General features: G+C 46.0%; 1 protein-coding gene across 5 annotated transcripts in view; it reads left to right on the top strand.

The window, feature by feature from the left end:
- FGF12 (fibroblast growth factor 12) overlaps nt 1-15,006 on the top strand; it is a 740,173-nt gene extending 725,167 nt beyond the window's left edge. For all 5 annotated transcript variants that reach the window (XM_086944638.1, XM_086944637.1, XM_086944639.1 and 2 more), the window contains one exon: nt 14,603-15,006. In XM_086944638.1, coding sequence (XP_086800764.1) covers nt 14,603-14,718 — 116 coding nt within the window. In that variant the 3' untranslated portion in view covers nt 14,719-15,006. The remainder of the gene's footprint in view (nt 1-14,602) is intronic.
- The last annotated feature ends 1,021 nt before the right edge of the window (nt 15,007-16,027 follow it).

Here is a 16,027-nt window from a genome sequence, read left to right as displayed (position 1 = left end):
CTTTGGACACCCCTGCAACCTTGAAATCGCAAACTCAACATGCGAATCGCTAATAGCGATTCGCACATTGATATGTCTTCCCATTCATTCCTATGGGCCTTTAGGCCCATCGGAATGAATGGGGAGTTATTCCTTATTTGCGATTAGCAATTAGCTAATCGCAAATAAGGACGATGTAGGAATCGCTATAAATGTTGCGATTTCTACATGCATCCCGTTTTGCAAGTCTTTAATAGCGATTCCCTAATAATCGCTATTAAGGACTCGCAAAAGAGGAGCCTGATGAATCTGGGGGATAGGTAGGTAGAGCTTGAGTCTCTTGAGCACCGCTAGTTGATACTAGGTTGTTTACGTTTTTTATTTCTTTGTGGGCTCTGATTGAGGTATGGGATATATGTGGAAATCAAGTGGATTTGGCAGGAACCGGTGTGAAGTAGTTGATTTCTCATGTTGTTGAGCTGAACTTGGGTGAGTTTCTCTAATATCTGTGGGGTGTTCCATGGAAGCTGGCGAAGCATTGATTGCAGGATCCAAGCAGTGGCGCAATGATGTACAAATTGTCTGTCTTGAGGATAAGTTTGCGGGTGATGTTGGAAGAGGGATCCATGATCCGCAGACCAGCCCGCTGTTAATATACGAGCAAGGACTAAAGGATAAGGAATCAGCCGGCTGTGTGAGCTGATGCGGCGCGGCTAAAGAAAGCCAGATCACCATCTATTGATCTGACACCTCACGGCTGTGAGTCCTGCTGTGAGTGCCTGTGGTAGGTTAGGAGTGAGAGAGTGGAAGGGTTATCCTGAAACTCAACCCAAGGAAGACATAATTCTGTTAATGCGCCAAGAGCAACAAACACAAAACAGTCCACGCCAGGCTCAATGAAAGACTGTGTTGGCTTTGAATCACAACCTTCCCCAAATATCAGGTCTCTTGATTCACCTTGGACCCTCCCTGGGCAATAAGTCTCTCTTCTATGGAAATAAAAATAATTTCTCCCAGAACACAACTTCAGAACTGCTGTTCAAGCTCTTGTACACTTGCATCTGGATAGTGCAAACTCTCTGTTCCATACAGGGACATAGGTTCAGGGGGAGTGTTTGGGGTGTTACACCGCCCTAAAAAATATATTCTATAGTAAATATTTAAGTGCAAGTGCTTTCAATGAAGTATGGTGAAGTGTCTGTCGGATTTCATCTGAAATTTGTACATGGCCACATTGACAAAAATACACACACACACCCTCATCTCTGTTTTGAAGGCCTTTAAAAAATGTGGATAGTTAGAAAAAGTATGTGTTTTAAGTTCCCCTAAAACTCTGCCCTCCTCTCTCTTTCCATTGCTTCCTAGGTTCCCCTCTTCTCCTGCATCTAATATAATGTATTTTAACAAGATATCCCAGGGTGAGTGTTGGGAAATCTGAAATTCACCCCCCCCCAATTCTTAGTGACCAAGCTGTACCCCTGGCTCCATAACCTACCAATCTCCACACGGACACCTCTTAAGGGCATCATACATGCTGCAACGAGTCTCATCCAGGGCCTGAAGAAATATGATCACATCGACCTCATCCTAATGGAATGCCAGCGGCCCCCCTGCTGCCCCACACAACCTTCAAAACCAGCAGCATCATATACAAAGCCATCACAACCGGCACCCCCCACCCCCAATATCTTGCAGACACGCTCACCAGCTTTGGTGAATCTCGGCACATCCACAGCCAGGGCACGGTCCGATTGAAGTCCTTTTCCACCTATAAATGCAGGGTCTGAAACAATACCCCTGTATCCATCACAACCACACCAACTCTTCAGTTTATTAGAGAGTTGAAGCCTCGCCTCTTTAAAGGACACTCCATTGAAATGACCAGTCCACACCCAGACCCCTCTCCTGTCCCTTGTTGACTTTATGCTTGTCTTTGACCATGTACAACGCTCCACTGCCTTTTGGCTAGGTTGGTTCTATTGAAACACCACGGGCATAGGCGGACATCAAACTTTCCTTGGCAAAATACACAATTCCCACCCGTTCATTTCTCTGACCGCACTTACACGCATACGGCACCAAGTCGCCGTGGGATGCTTTCTGTCTTCCTACTCGCCGCCGTGTCCTCCTCCATCTAGTATCTTTTTATGGCGCCGTTTCATTTGTACACCAGTTTTCTTGCAAAGACAAGCAATATGCCATATATGAAATGATTCTTCTCCTATCTGTCCGCTTGGCACGCACCCGCCGCACAGGCTGTAACTGCAGCCAATGACATTATTCAAATGCCTCTGAGGTGCCCAAAACCATCAAATGCAATTCAGCACAGACGCCCATCTTGCCAAGAGGCGAATTTGTTTCATTTAGGAAACTGGAACGTTTGCATCTATTTCCATTTTTATTTCTGTGCACAGTCAGCCAGCAATTTATGGCCCCAAAAAATTGTGAAATTCAGAAGGAATAAGTAGAGCAACAAGAATTTTGTTAAATATAATATTTTTATCAGATGAATGTAAGGCCACCCAGTGCCTTGAAGAGATCGGCATTTCCCATTCTTGCTGAAACAGCAGCGCGTCATTATCTTCAAGCCCAGAATCTCTATCCGGTCATTCCTCTGCGGCACATGCACTGTTAGCCAATCAATCAATCAATCAATCAGTGAACTTATAAAACGCGCTACTTACCCGTGAGGGTCTCAAGGCACTGAGGGGGGGAGGGGGGCGGGGGGTGCTGCAACTGCTCGAAGAGCCAGGTCTGAGGAGCCTTCTGAAGGTGAGCAGGTCTTGGGTCTGCTGAAGATGGGTGGGGAGGGTGTTCCAGGTCTTGGCGGCGAGGAAGGAGAAGGATCTGCCACCGGACGTCGTTTGTTGGATGCGCGGGACGGCGGCGAGGGCGAGGCTGGCGGAGCGGAGCTGTCAGGAGGGGGTGTAGAAGTTGAGTCCACTGTTCAGGTAGGCTGGCCCGGTGTTGTGGAGTGCTTTGTGTGTGTGGGTGAGGAGTTTGAAGGTGATCCTTTTGTTGACGGGGAGCCAGTGCAGGTCTCTAAGGTGGGAGGTGATGTGGCTGCAGCGGAGGATGTTGAGGATCAGTCGGGCTGAGGCGTTCTGGATGCATTGTAGTCGACGCAGGTGCTTGGCCGGGATTCCTGCGTAGAGTGCGTTGCTGTAGTCCAGCCTGCTGCTGACGAGGGCTTGGGTTACCGTTCTTCTGGTTTCGGTCAGGATCCATTTGTAGATTCTGCAAAGCATGCGGAGAGTGTTGTAGCAGGAGGAGGCGACGACGTTGACCTCCTTCGACATGGAGAGGGAGGAGTCGAGGATGAACCCTAGGTTGCGTGCATGGTCCGTGGGTGTTGGAGCTGCTCCCAGTGTGGCCGGCCAGCAGGAGTCATCCCAGGCAGAGGGGTGGGGCCTAGGATGAGGACCTCCATCTTATCCGAGTTCAGTTTCAGGCGGCTGCTCCTCACTTGCCTTCATCCCTTCGTGGAGGTTGGTTCTGGTTGTGTGCCGGTCCTTGGTGAGGGAGAGGATGAGCTGGATGTCCTCGGCGTAGGAGATGATGTTCAGGTAGTGTTGGCAGGTCACTTGTGCGAGGGGGGCCATGTAGACATTGAACAGGGTCGGACTGAGGGAAGAGCCCTGGTGTACGCCGCAGATAATGTCAGTGGCTTCGGAGCAGAAGGGTGGGAGGTGGACTCTCTGGGTTCTGCCGGAGAGGAAGGACGTGATCCAGTCCAGGGCCTTCTTCTGGATACCGGCTTCTTGGAAGGCGTGTTCTTGAGTTTGAGTTTAAATTATTTTTAAAGCGCACGTACACCTGGCGGTTTCATGGCGCTACAGTATACTGAGTCCTTGAGAAACAGAACAAGGGGTGACAAGGGAGAGTTTATTGGGGGAAAGCTTTAGAAAATAGGAAGGTTTTTAACCCCTTCCTGAAAAGAGAGTATTGGGAAGAGCAACTGAGAAGGAGTGGGATGGCAGACCATGTCAAAGGTGGCTGACAGGTCCAGGAGGATGAGAGCTGAAGTTTCGCCGTTGTCTAGCTGGCGCCTGATGTCGTCTGTGGCGGCGATGAGGGCTGTCTCAGTGCTGCGGTTTCGTCTGAACCCAGACTGGGATGGGTCTAGGATGGTTTTGTCCTCGGGTGTTTGGTCAGTTTTGGACTGCAGGTATACAAAACGAATATAGGTGCGACTCACACTCACATTTTTTCAAAGTTCATAAAATGTAATCATTTGGGGTGCTATCCTGGTAAGTGCTGTGTCCTAGAGCACTATTGGAAACGTGTCGAACTAGATGATATTAAAGGTATATCAGTCCCAGGATGCAATCACCACATTGCTGGATGATAAAGATCATTGTAAACCAGAAGTAATCAACCTTAATCCACTTTCATCTTCAATAGAAGTTTTATTATCCATTGAGTCCAGTAGGTAAAACACAGTAACTCCAATGTACAAAGGCATGTATAAGTGGAGAAGTGTGGCTCACTAGTTAAAGCAGGCAGACCCTGAAGCAGAGGTCAGACCCGGGACCAGGGTTCAATTCCCGACACGGCAGGGTCTTGAGCTCAAATGTCCACGGGCTCGATAATTCTCGCTTCGGTGCCTGACCTAATCATGGGTTCACACTCTGCAACTCTGGGCATTAAGCTTGCTTAATCTCCACAACGCCCCCCCCCCGCAGCGGGATGCCTGGCTTTCATCTTGGGGATGCCCTGTAGGGGCTATCTCACAGGGAAAAGCCAGGACGGGTTCCCAAGGCAAGCGTGGAGATACCCCTTCGGAAGTCGAATCAAGCGCTATATAAGAACATAATAATAATAATGCAACATGCTCTAGGACGCAGCACTTACCAGGATAGCACCCCAAATGATTACATTTGATGAACTTTGAGAAAATGTGAGTGCGGGGTGCACCTATATTCATATTGTGGGTGTTTACATTGTCTCATTTTTGTTCCCTTTAGGGTTTTGTGATGGGGATATATATTCGTCCTTTTGATATTGTGCAGACGGGACACAAGGCCAAGTGTGTTTCCTTTGATGTATTTGCTTTGCTGTCTCTGACAATTTAACAGCTGTTTTATGGCCTTTTATTTTGGAAACATTTACTGTTGGGTGCCATTGCCTGTCCTGTACACTCACTGTTGTTCATTATTCACCCTTGTGCCGGCGCCGTATAATGCCCTAGGATTTATTGCACACCATCCAGCGACAGTTTTCGCGCACACGCGTCCAGGGAGGGTTCTCTCCCCGACACGTCTCTCCTCCTTTGAGGCTACATTGGCTGCTCCTTCAGCCATGCCATTTGGTGACATTGAGGACAATTCTGATGACACCAGCTCCTTGCTTATTTCCATCCCCTCCGAGGCTCTGGGAAATATTAACCGTCCACACCCCCTTTGTGATCGGGCGCTTTATTGCAACATCGCCTTACATCACCCATGAATAACCTATGAGTAAGGAACCCATATATATATTTATTACCACTATGTGAGCATGTGCACTTACTTGATTCTGATACCGGCACTTCCCTACTCCCTGCATCCCTAACGTCCTGATGAGGGCCCTTTACCCTAAGCAGGGGTCGAAACACCATCAACTTGTTATTGTAACAAAGAGGATGTGCGTCTGTTCTCACTTATATAATAAATGTATTTGTAACGGTCTTTCTAGTTGTCTGCTACTATGACAAGGGCCTTTCGCATCTCCTGATTGTAGTCACACAAAATGCTGTGGCTTTGACAGTGGGCACACATTGCACTTAGTTAATTATTTTGGGTGTTTTGTTCTTGTGTTTTTTCGTTGTTCTTTGAGATTGGTTTCTTTTGTGAACAAATATAAATAAAACAATCTATTTTCTGCTACAAATGGTGGTCTGTTGTGTCCTCATTTTATATTTAATTTTTTTCTGCTGCTACTGGGACGAGCTCATTCAGTCCATTGATTATTTTATTTGTATTTTCTGTGTATGATACCAATGTGAACCGCTGTTGCTTGAGACTTGTTTAGGTTCCCATGGGATCAAGGGTTACTTTTGAAGTCTGATACGATTTATTTCATAATTGATGATGAATACTATAATATTACCTATAATCGCTTAACCGCGATGCAAATTCCGCTGCAGTGTGGCGCTTTGATGAAGTGAGCGGGGCCTTGTCGGCCAATGGACGTGCGCAGCACTACGGAGGTAGTCCTCGCGACAGCGATTGGCCAACAGCAGCAGCGAAGGGGATAAATGCTGAAGATGATGGATTTATAATTAATATAATTAAGCATTATTGCTTGCACCTGCAGACAGTAACAGCTGTTAATGACCTGACATCATAAGTGATGGGGAGGGTACTTGCTAGCCTTTGTTGCCCCACAGTGGAAGGATATTAAGGGTATTAACAGCCCCCTGTACACCCGGAATGTCATTACAGCAGAGACTTCCTTCAGCATCCCCTGCAGAACTGACACTTTGAGATCCATGCGCCGGATCGAGGGGGAGTCTATGCCATGGGGATAAACCTTTGAGAGCCATGCGTGGGCTCGAGAAGGAGTCTATGCCATGGGGATATACCTTTGAGAGCCATGCGTGGGCTCGAGAAGGAGTCTATGCCATGGGGATAAACTTATGAAAGCCATGCGTGGGATCGAGAAGTAGTCTATGCCATGGGGATATACCTTTGAGAGCCATGCGTGGGCTCGAGAAGGAGTCTATGCCATGGGGATATACCTCTGAGAGCCATGTGCGGGATCGAGGGGGAGTCTATACCATGGGGATAAACCTTTGAGAGTCATGCGTGGGCTCGAGAAGGAGTCTATGCCATGGGGATATACCTCTTAGAGCCATGCGCGGGATCGAGGGGGAGTCTATGCCATGGGGATAAACCTTTGAGAGCCATGCGTGGGCTCGAGAAGGAGTCTATGCCATGGGGATATACCTTTGAGAGCCATGCGTGGGCTCGAGAAGGAGTCTATGCCATGGGGATTAACCTATGAAAGCCATGCGTGGGATCGAGAAGGAGTCTATGCCATGGGGATATACCTTTGAGAGCCATGCGTGGGCTCGAGAAGGAGTCTATGCCATGGGGATATACCTCTGAGAGCCATGCGCGGGATCGAGGGGGAGTCTATGCCATGGGGATAAACCTTTGAGAGCCATGCGTGGGCTCGAGAAGGAGTCTATGCCATGGGGATATACCTTTGAGAGCCATGCGTGGGCTCGAGAAGGAGTCTATGCCATGGGGATAAACCTATGAGAGCCATGCGTGGGATCGAGAAGGAGTCTATGCCATGGGAATAAACCTTTGAGATCCATGCGCGGAATCAAATAGGAATCTATGCCATGGGGATAAACCTTTGAGAGCCATGCGCGGAATCAAGGAGGAGTCTATGCCATGGGGATAAACCTTTGAGAGCCATGCGCGGAATCAAGGAGGAGTCTATGCCATGGGGATAAACCTTTGAGAGCCATGCGCGGGATCGAGGGGGAGTCTATGCCATGGGGATAAACCTTTGAGAGCCATGCGTGGGCTCGAGGGGGAGTCTATGCCATGGGGATAAACCTTTGATAACCATGCGCGGAATCAAGGAGGAGTCTATGCCATGGGGATAAACCTTTGAGAACCATGCACGGAATCAAGGAGGAGTCTATGCCATGGGGATAAACCATTGAGAGCCATGCGCAGGATCGAGGGGGAGTCTATGCCATGGGGATAAACCATTGAGAGCCATGCGCAGGATCGAGGGGGAGTCTATGCCATGGGGATATACCTCTGAGAGCCATGCGCGGGATCGAGGGGGAGTCTATGCCATGGGGATAAACCTTTGAGAGCCATGCGGGGGATCGAGGAGGAGTCTATGCAATGGGGATAAACCTATGAGAGCCGTACGTAGGATCGAGGAGGAGTCTATGCCATGGAGATAAGCGCCCATGCTTATCCCCATAGCATAGTGATGGCCGAATAAAAGGTCTTGGAGCCTTCTTCTGATCCCTTGTTCTCTTAGATCTCCCCTGCCCCTTTCTTTAGGGCTCAACAGGAGAACAGAGAGGAGGAGCAAGAGCGCAGACGTAAGCGGAGAATCAGCCCATGTAGCAGGTCCACCTCAAGGATCTCATGCATGTGGTGGTTCCCTGCACAGTGGCCTGTCCCTGCATCCCTGTGTACCGCACAGATTATCAGTGGCCGCACATTGTTCCGAGAGTCACGGAGCCCTGGACCTACAGATCCTCCCCTTACTGAGGAAAAACATAGCACAATGACCAGTGGAATAAAGAGAAACAAAACAAGAGTGAATCACAAACCGAGATAGAAGACTGATGGAAGGGGGCGTCGGCACATCTCAATTGCAAGGAACCTTTACCGTTAGAATGTTCTGTGCTCATTCTAATAATTGTTGCCTGCTAAAAAAGCATTCTGATTGGCTAATAATAATAAAAAAATATACTAGATTGTTCTGCTGGACAGTAGAGTTGATAAATGTCCTTAAAAGAGGGAAATGCCTGACCGTCTCTTCTTTCCTGTTCCCACCACCATGGTCAGCCTGCACGACTGAAATCCATTACCTAAGCAGATAGTGGCCGCAGCTGGGAATGAGAAATGTCTGACTCCTTTCAGAAGATAAGTCTGAATTTATTCCCATATCTTTGAAACAATTCATGATTCATAGCCAGCTGTCTCAGAGCAGCAACTTTGGATATTAAAAGATGCGCGAGATAGCTTGTCCTCCCTGGTCTTGACGCGAGCACACCAGGAGCATAAACAATTTCCTTCTTCCGTCTACTACAACTCCTTGAGCAACTTTCAAAATATTTATTGCCAAAACATCCCAGCTTAAACTAAAAAATTGATAAAGGAAGAGAGAATTTTCATCTTTCACCTTTGTAAATTGAATTCACAGTTGACAAACACCTGTAGCGTAGTGTTATGTTCTAATTCAACAAGGCGTATGTGAAGAACCTGTATGTAGAGACCACGGCTCATGAGTGGGGCATCTCTCAGACTATCAGCACACTTATCTGAATCAGTGGCAAGGTGGATGAATTTTAGAAGGATATCATGTTGGTTGTCTTTGGTGGTCTCCAGTGTTTGTTCATCTTTGATCAAGTGGTGAGTCGCAAATACAGGAGTTTAGGAGTCTTTTCGAGGTTTCTCATTTCTGAAAGAACCTCCTCCTCTTCCAACCTGTGCAGTCAGGAACCAGCTGCATCAAGAAACATACCAAGGTCCTCCTTCTCAGAGTGAATTGAGACCCATCACCAGGAAGAAGGCAAGAGAAAGGGGAGAGAAAGAAGCCACCAAGCCTAGGAACCACATTCCTCTTTGAATCACTGGATTGCAGCCAGTGTCAATGCATTAAATGAACACATGCTTGAAGCTGTACATGACTCATTAACCATCATGATATTGTTGACAAACATGTGGCATCTGTGGCCAAGCTCAGCCCAAGCACATTGCATCATCCAGGAGCTCAGTTATGGGACACTCTTTTGTGGACTTACGCCCTGAAACCTATTTTTCAGCCTTTACGGTCAGACTCTAAAATCTAGCAGATTTAACTTGTTTCTCTATCAGGCAAAGCTGTTAAAGTGCCACGAGTGGTCCTTGATTTTTCAGTGGGCTATACAAACTTTCTTTCACTCCACTTCAATTCATAGTTAATTGTTCAGTTTGCCGTGGCGAAGAAGGCTTGCAATTGGCTTCATCTAAGAGGGATGCCTGTGGTTGCAGAGAGGAAAGATGTTAGTTTTGCCGGAGACTTTTGGATGGATAGGAAAGAGGTGACCCCCTCCACCAGATTTTAAGTGACACAGATGGACACTACAGTCGCATTTTGTGCTCTACTATTGTGAAGGTAGTTGAGCGGGCAAGGACCGTACTACAGCCATTTTTTTACAGAGTTTTATATAGCGCAAACTTGACCCAAATTGGGTATCAGAGCGCTTTGCATAGCACCAGTTGCCTTACACGAGGACACATTCATTTTTTGTTAGTCACAGGGATATTAGTGAGTTGCCCAGAATCACAGGATGTTCAGCATCATTGCCTAGACTCGAACCCGATTCCCCAGATTTGAGGTCAACCTCACTAGCCATTAGGCCAACTCCTCTCCCTATTGAGCCATTGAGCAGTAATGCATGAATGGCTCATGGGTGTACTGATTAACATCCCAGATCCATGACAAGGAGAATGCCTCTGTATCAGAACAGCAGACTGGGTTATGGTTAGGGCTCCCAGTTTATGGTATTTTTTTTTTAAACATTTCGGTCTGTAAAAATCCATATTTATTTTTGGGCCATTTTCTCTGTACTTATCCTTATTTATTTTGTGTTTTTTATATAAATGAAGTTGTAAAACTGTACATTTCCATATTTAACTGATAGACGCAAACTCATACTTTATTGTCTGTCGTGTTTTAGCTATTTAAGCTGCCAAATATTACATAAGAACACATCCACTGGTAAATACTAGCATTATACCACAAATGTATATTAACAAATGCCATTATTTAAAGAAATATCACCCTGTTTTTTAATTTCCCATGCTGACTATCTGCTCAGCTGTTAGGGTATAATTCATAAAAGACAGCATGGAGAGTCACTTAAGAGCAGCACAATTTTCTGTATTTATCCACTTTTAAAAATAAATGCAGATAGAAAATAGATTGTTTTCTGTCAGTATGTATCTGTAAAAATAAAAAAAAATGGAAAACAGGGAGCTTTAGTTATGGTCCACCACTTAATACGGGTACCTCAAGGAAAGTTAGGTTAGTGAACTAGCACCCACAGATACATATCAACTACTTAGTCAGGCTGTATGCTGGTAAATCATCAGTCCAACCTGGCACCCACGCCGTTCATCCTTACATACTGATGAAACTGATAACTCTGAAAGGGCATTGAGTGATGCCTGGTGAACCCATCATAAACATGAACATCATCCAAGATTATAATTTTTAGTCTATCTTTTTTATCTGAGGTGATCTTCACCAGTGGAATATGGTGAGAAAGGTGAGTTGCCGCAGCCAGGCTTCTATCTCTTGTGTTACATGTGTGATGTGCTTTAGTTGGGGGCCTCACTGTTCTCTTTGCCCCATTTCCAAGCAGCCTCTGTTTAGTAGAGTTTTGATGCGGGTGATGGGACACCATATGGTGTGGACCTTTCATTTAGTTGTTTCACCAGCCAATGCATGCTGTTCCTCCTGGCTCTGTGTCACCCTTCTGCCTTGCGACGGGTTTCATGTGTGCTGTAACATGAATTGCCAGCCTTAAAGTGGACGCCATGTATTTGCTCACCCACACTGGCCATCAATTCTGAAGGGGCATGATGTCACTAGCTCGCTGGTTAGAAACAGTCGGCAAGACTAGTGCACTGACATTGACTATCGCCGCATGGATTTAGTGCCCTGACCTGGCCGACTTGTGGTAGGGCATGGGGGGTCGACCCTAGGGCTGCCTGCTGCTACCCCAGAACAGGGCGGCGACCTCTTAGTAAGCTGAAGAATGCAGGGACCAGCCAGCTCAACCAGTGACTCACATGAGAGAGGGGACCTTTATGTGTACCCATGTGTGGGCGTGAAATCTGTGAGCATTGGACTCTGTGAGTATATGTGGTTCTGTTTGTAAAATTATCTGTATGGCCAGACAGACACACAGCGCATGTGGATATGTGGAAACTGGCAGGTCAATGGATGCTTTACTGGGGACATGTAACATACTTCGAAATGTGTGCATCACTGAGCTGGAGCATGTTGATTGAACATGAAATACCTTGAAAAAATAAAAGAGACAAGAGGCATTTGGCAAAACAGGAACAGTTTGTTTAATTAAATAGTGCGGCCGGGAGATCAGAGAGAGGCCTCGGTTCTGAAAACTGACTCACCGTACAAATGATCTTACATGGCTTTTATACATTTCTTTGACTTCCTTAAACAGTGCCAGCAATCCTTTCTTGGAAAGGAATGTGAGCCGCTGCCTTTGGAATCATAAATGAATGTATTTGAAGAGGAATCCAGGTGGCCCTCTATCTTGCGGGGACATGATGCAGCCAGTGGGTAACATGTCCAGATGTCCGGCCTGGGGAGCGTGCGATCACTGTGTGTACTGTGTGTGCTGTTTCCTGATTGGCTATGTATTCTTAACTTCCTGTAGTATCTGACTTTATGGTTTTTAGAAACGTGCGCACCCCTCCGACCATGAGTGCTTGATTGCGGCAAATCACCCTGGACCATTGTGGTGTTGCCGCGTCTATCTGTGGTATTGATCTGGGATTTCCTTTTCACATGTTTTTGTCTGCCGGCTGTGTGACATCCCACCTGTGACCTGTCAATCAATAATCTCAGGCCTGGGTTTCAGTGCCTGTCTGAATACGTATTTCTGAGTCGGGATTGACATGTAGTTCACAACAGGAGAATTTGCCAATAAAAATGTGCCTTCGTTTTTATACATGACTGTATCGTTCATCACATGGATATAAGCTTTCTCAATATCAACAAGCACACCACAATTACATGAAAGTGTGCTTTGCTAGAGCTGCGCAGAAACTGACGTCATTGTAATATTTATTTATTTATAAAGTTTTATCTGTAACTACTCAGAAACTGGCGTCATTGTAATATCTGAAACTACTCAGAAACTGGCGTAATTCTAATATATTTTAAATCCAACACCTTCCCTGCGGTTGCGGTAACTGGAGTAGGAATAGTAATTAATACTATTCCTAAGTCCAGCACGCAACCTAGTGCAAGTAGTTGAAACGACTTGCGATGTAATGCCATGCATGGTAGAAGCACGCGTTGTAACGTGCTACATTAGTTGCTGTAAGTATTCCATGCAACACTCAGGGATTCTGCTCATTCCCTGATTTACAATGTTTCCCACACCTGGGACCCTGAGGGGAGGCCTAAGAGGGGTGCAACAAGGAGAAATACTTTTATTTCTCCTCGTTTTTTCCCTTTTGATGTCTGCTGCATTCTTCAGCACACATAGAAAGAGGAAAATGCCATCAGATGGTTTTGTGCAGGAAGGTGTCCTTTCCTGCGCAAAAACAATCCACCCTGGTGCAAGAGTGCCTGCGTTGGAGCATGACTGCTGTTTTAGCGCCAGCCCAGGGTAGAGCAGAAGGATGCCCTATATTGCTGTAAATACTGTGCATTTTTTTCAATAGCGTTGGTTATAAAAAAATATACATACTGTGTATCCCTGTGCTTTTAACATGATGCAGCTCAGTACAGCAAAATGCATCATTTCCTCTTAAATGAGGCCCTAAATATTTGCATCTTGAGTCTCCACCATATGAAAGAGTTTGTCTGAAGATGTAAGTTGTGCTTCCTCAAAGCCATGTGTAGTCTTGGTTCCAGCCTTGTTGAAGTCCATCTCAGTATCCCGGGTACAGAATTTAACCTTTGGCCTAATGCTGCGGGTTTGCAATGCTTGTCACCCTACCGGGCAGATTTATCCCCTTCGTTGCTGCTGTCGGCCAATGGCCGTCGCAAGCACTACCTCAGTAGTGCTGCGTGCGTCCGTTGGCCGACGCGGCCCGCCCGCGCAATAGAGAGCCTGCAGCAGGGCGGATTTTGTGCCGCGCTAAAGGGGTTATAGAGGTTTGGTGCAGGGCAGTGCAAAAAATCACCCTGGTGCGCTGCCCCAAGTCAAAGGGAAAGGACAGGAATGCACCATTTTTATCTTAGATAGCAAACTTTCGTCCTTTTCCCCAGCGGCATTTCGGCAGCCTAGCGCCAGCACAGGCACCCTTGCCCCATGTAGCAAGGGTGCCTGTGTTGTGAGCAGGATTATTTCTGTGCAGGTGTTGTCAGCAGGCTTGCTTTTGTGCAAGAAGGGGCACCTTCCTGCTCCAAAGCAATCCTGAGAGGATCTTTCCCATTTGTATGTGCGCTGCATTCTACCGCACGTATAGAAATAGGAAGAAACTAGGAGAAATAAAGTTATTTCTCCTCGTTGCGCCTCCGCAGGGGAGGGGTCAGGGTTTGGTGCATCTCCAGGTTTACATGTTTTTCTAAATCTGGCGAAGCAACAAATTCCATGTGTTTTGTTTGGAAACACCCATGGAACGCCCATGGAACGCCTCCCTAACACAGAGTATGGAAACGCAGCAGTTTGCACTGCCTTGCCTAACTCAGTAGGTATCAGGCCATTCAAAGCAATGCAAAGTGAATTTGCGTGACCTCATAAATATGATTTTGTGATTTGCGCCACTGGAGCATCGCAAAAAAGTGACCCAATGGCGCTGGAAGGAGCTCAAAAATATGCCGCTAAGTGCGATTGTGTGGTACAACTCGATGGGTGAGGCAGTTCGATTGGCCCTTGCAGTATCTACTGACCGTTAACCTCTTATTTCCTGTAGCCATTTGAACTCAAGGCAGTTGGGCGATTCCCTATAATGTGAGATGTGATCTACAGATATCTAGAGTGAAATCTAGTAAATAAAAACAGATATTCTGAAAGGTCCGTCCCAAAAAAACAGTGCTCTTGCAACTTGTTGTGTTGTAATTACTTCATGATGTTAATGTAGGTAAAATTAATTCACCTACCGAATTGTTGAAATTGGTTTCTTCTATCTGTGCAAATTTGATGTTTCACAGAAACAAACATTAATTTGTCGTATTTCTCTTGCAGTGTGCATGTACAGAGAACCGTCGCTGCATGAACTGGGGGAAAAGCAACAGCGCTCGAGGAAAAGTTCAGGGACACCCACCATGAACGGGGCCAAAGTCAACCAGGAGTGCACATAACCGAACGCGGCCTCGCGCGACAACCACCTCCGCGAAGCGACCCGAAGAAGAAAAACTGCCACGGCGGGATCTTAAGATCCTGAACTCAACCCTCTTTCTAATAGGACATGGAGACTGAACCCAAACCTTGCCTGCTGCGATGTTTAAAAAAAAAAAACTTAAAAATTATTGAAGAGGAATATTCTAAATATGGACACCATTAACATTTTATGCAAGCTGTTTGCTCTTGTGATCAAAACAATTCTCATATCTGCATCAAAATAATAAAGATGTTACATTAAAAACCAACTGTGGGCGACTGAAGTCTAAATACAATCCATACATATTGGTAGTTTTACCTTTATGTTTTTCTTAATCTTATCTAACCGAATTTTGATTTTTTTTCAGGTGAAAACATGAGGGCATATTATCAAAAAACGGCGTTAAAATTATCCCTGCTTTAGCGGCAGGAAACTGTCGCTAAAGCGGCGATAATGGGCTTGTTAATATGCCCTTGTGAATTCCCATAGAAGCCCAGGTTATGGTGTTAACCTGGGCTTCTATTGGAATTCTCTACGGCATATTATCAAGCCCATTATCGCCGCTTTAGCAGCAGTTTCCTGCCGATAAAGCGGCAATAATTTTAACGCCCTTCTTGATAATATGCCCCATAGTTTTCAAGCTCTTATATTCAATTAATGTATTTACAGTAAGTCATGTGCAGAGAGCAGCTATTGCGTTTCAGGGGTAGCTGTAGGCGACAAAATATATTGTTAATAAAAGTCTCAATGCTCTGCAATGTGCTTCAATGACCAGGTCATTCAATGGGTTAAATTGATGGTTTGAGTTGCATTAAATTAAAACATCTCTCTTGGATGCTTGACAAAGTCCCATGTTTACATTTTGATGGATTCTCTCCTGTTCAACTGCTCATGGAAATCAAAAAAGCAATTCCTTCCATCCTGAAGGCTTCAGACGAAAAGAGTTAGTTGTTTGCTTCTCTCTTTCCCACCACTGGAGAAGAGCCCTCCACCATGCCAGCCCAGCAGCAGCCCCCCCTCACTTCCTTAGAAGTTATCAAGATTGTATAAATTATGCTGTGCTTTAGCTGAAGTATCTCAAAAACAATGCATATACTTTTTCAGGATCATCCAGGACTCTTCTAGAAGTTAATAAGATTATTTTGTTGAAAGAATTTACTGAATCAGGGATGAAGGTACTCACAATATCTGCAATAAACACATATCTGAGTAACTATCTCCACCACTGGGGTCGGAGTCGCGTAGTACCAACGGTGAAGAGGGATGCATCGAAGGATGGAAGAGGCGCT

The sequence above is a fragment of the Lissotriton vulgaris genome, chromosome 11 (assembly GCF_964263255.1).
Source record: "Lissotriton vulgaris chromosome 11, aLisVul1.2, whole genome shotgun sequence".
Taxonomy (NCBI): Eukaryota; Metazoa; Chordata; class Amphibia; order Caudata; family Salamandridae; genus Lissotriton; species Lissotriton vulgaris.
This window is presented reverse-complemented; position numbering and strand designations above follow the sequence as displayed.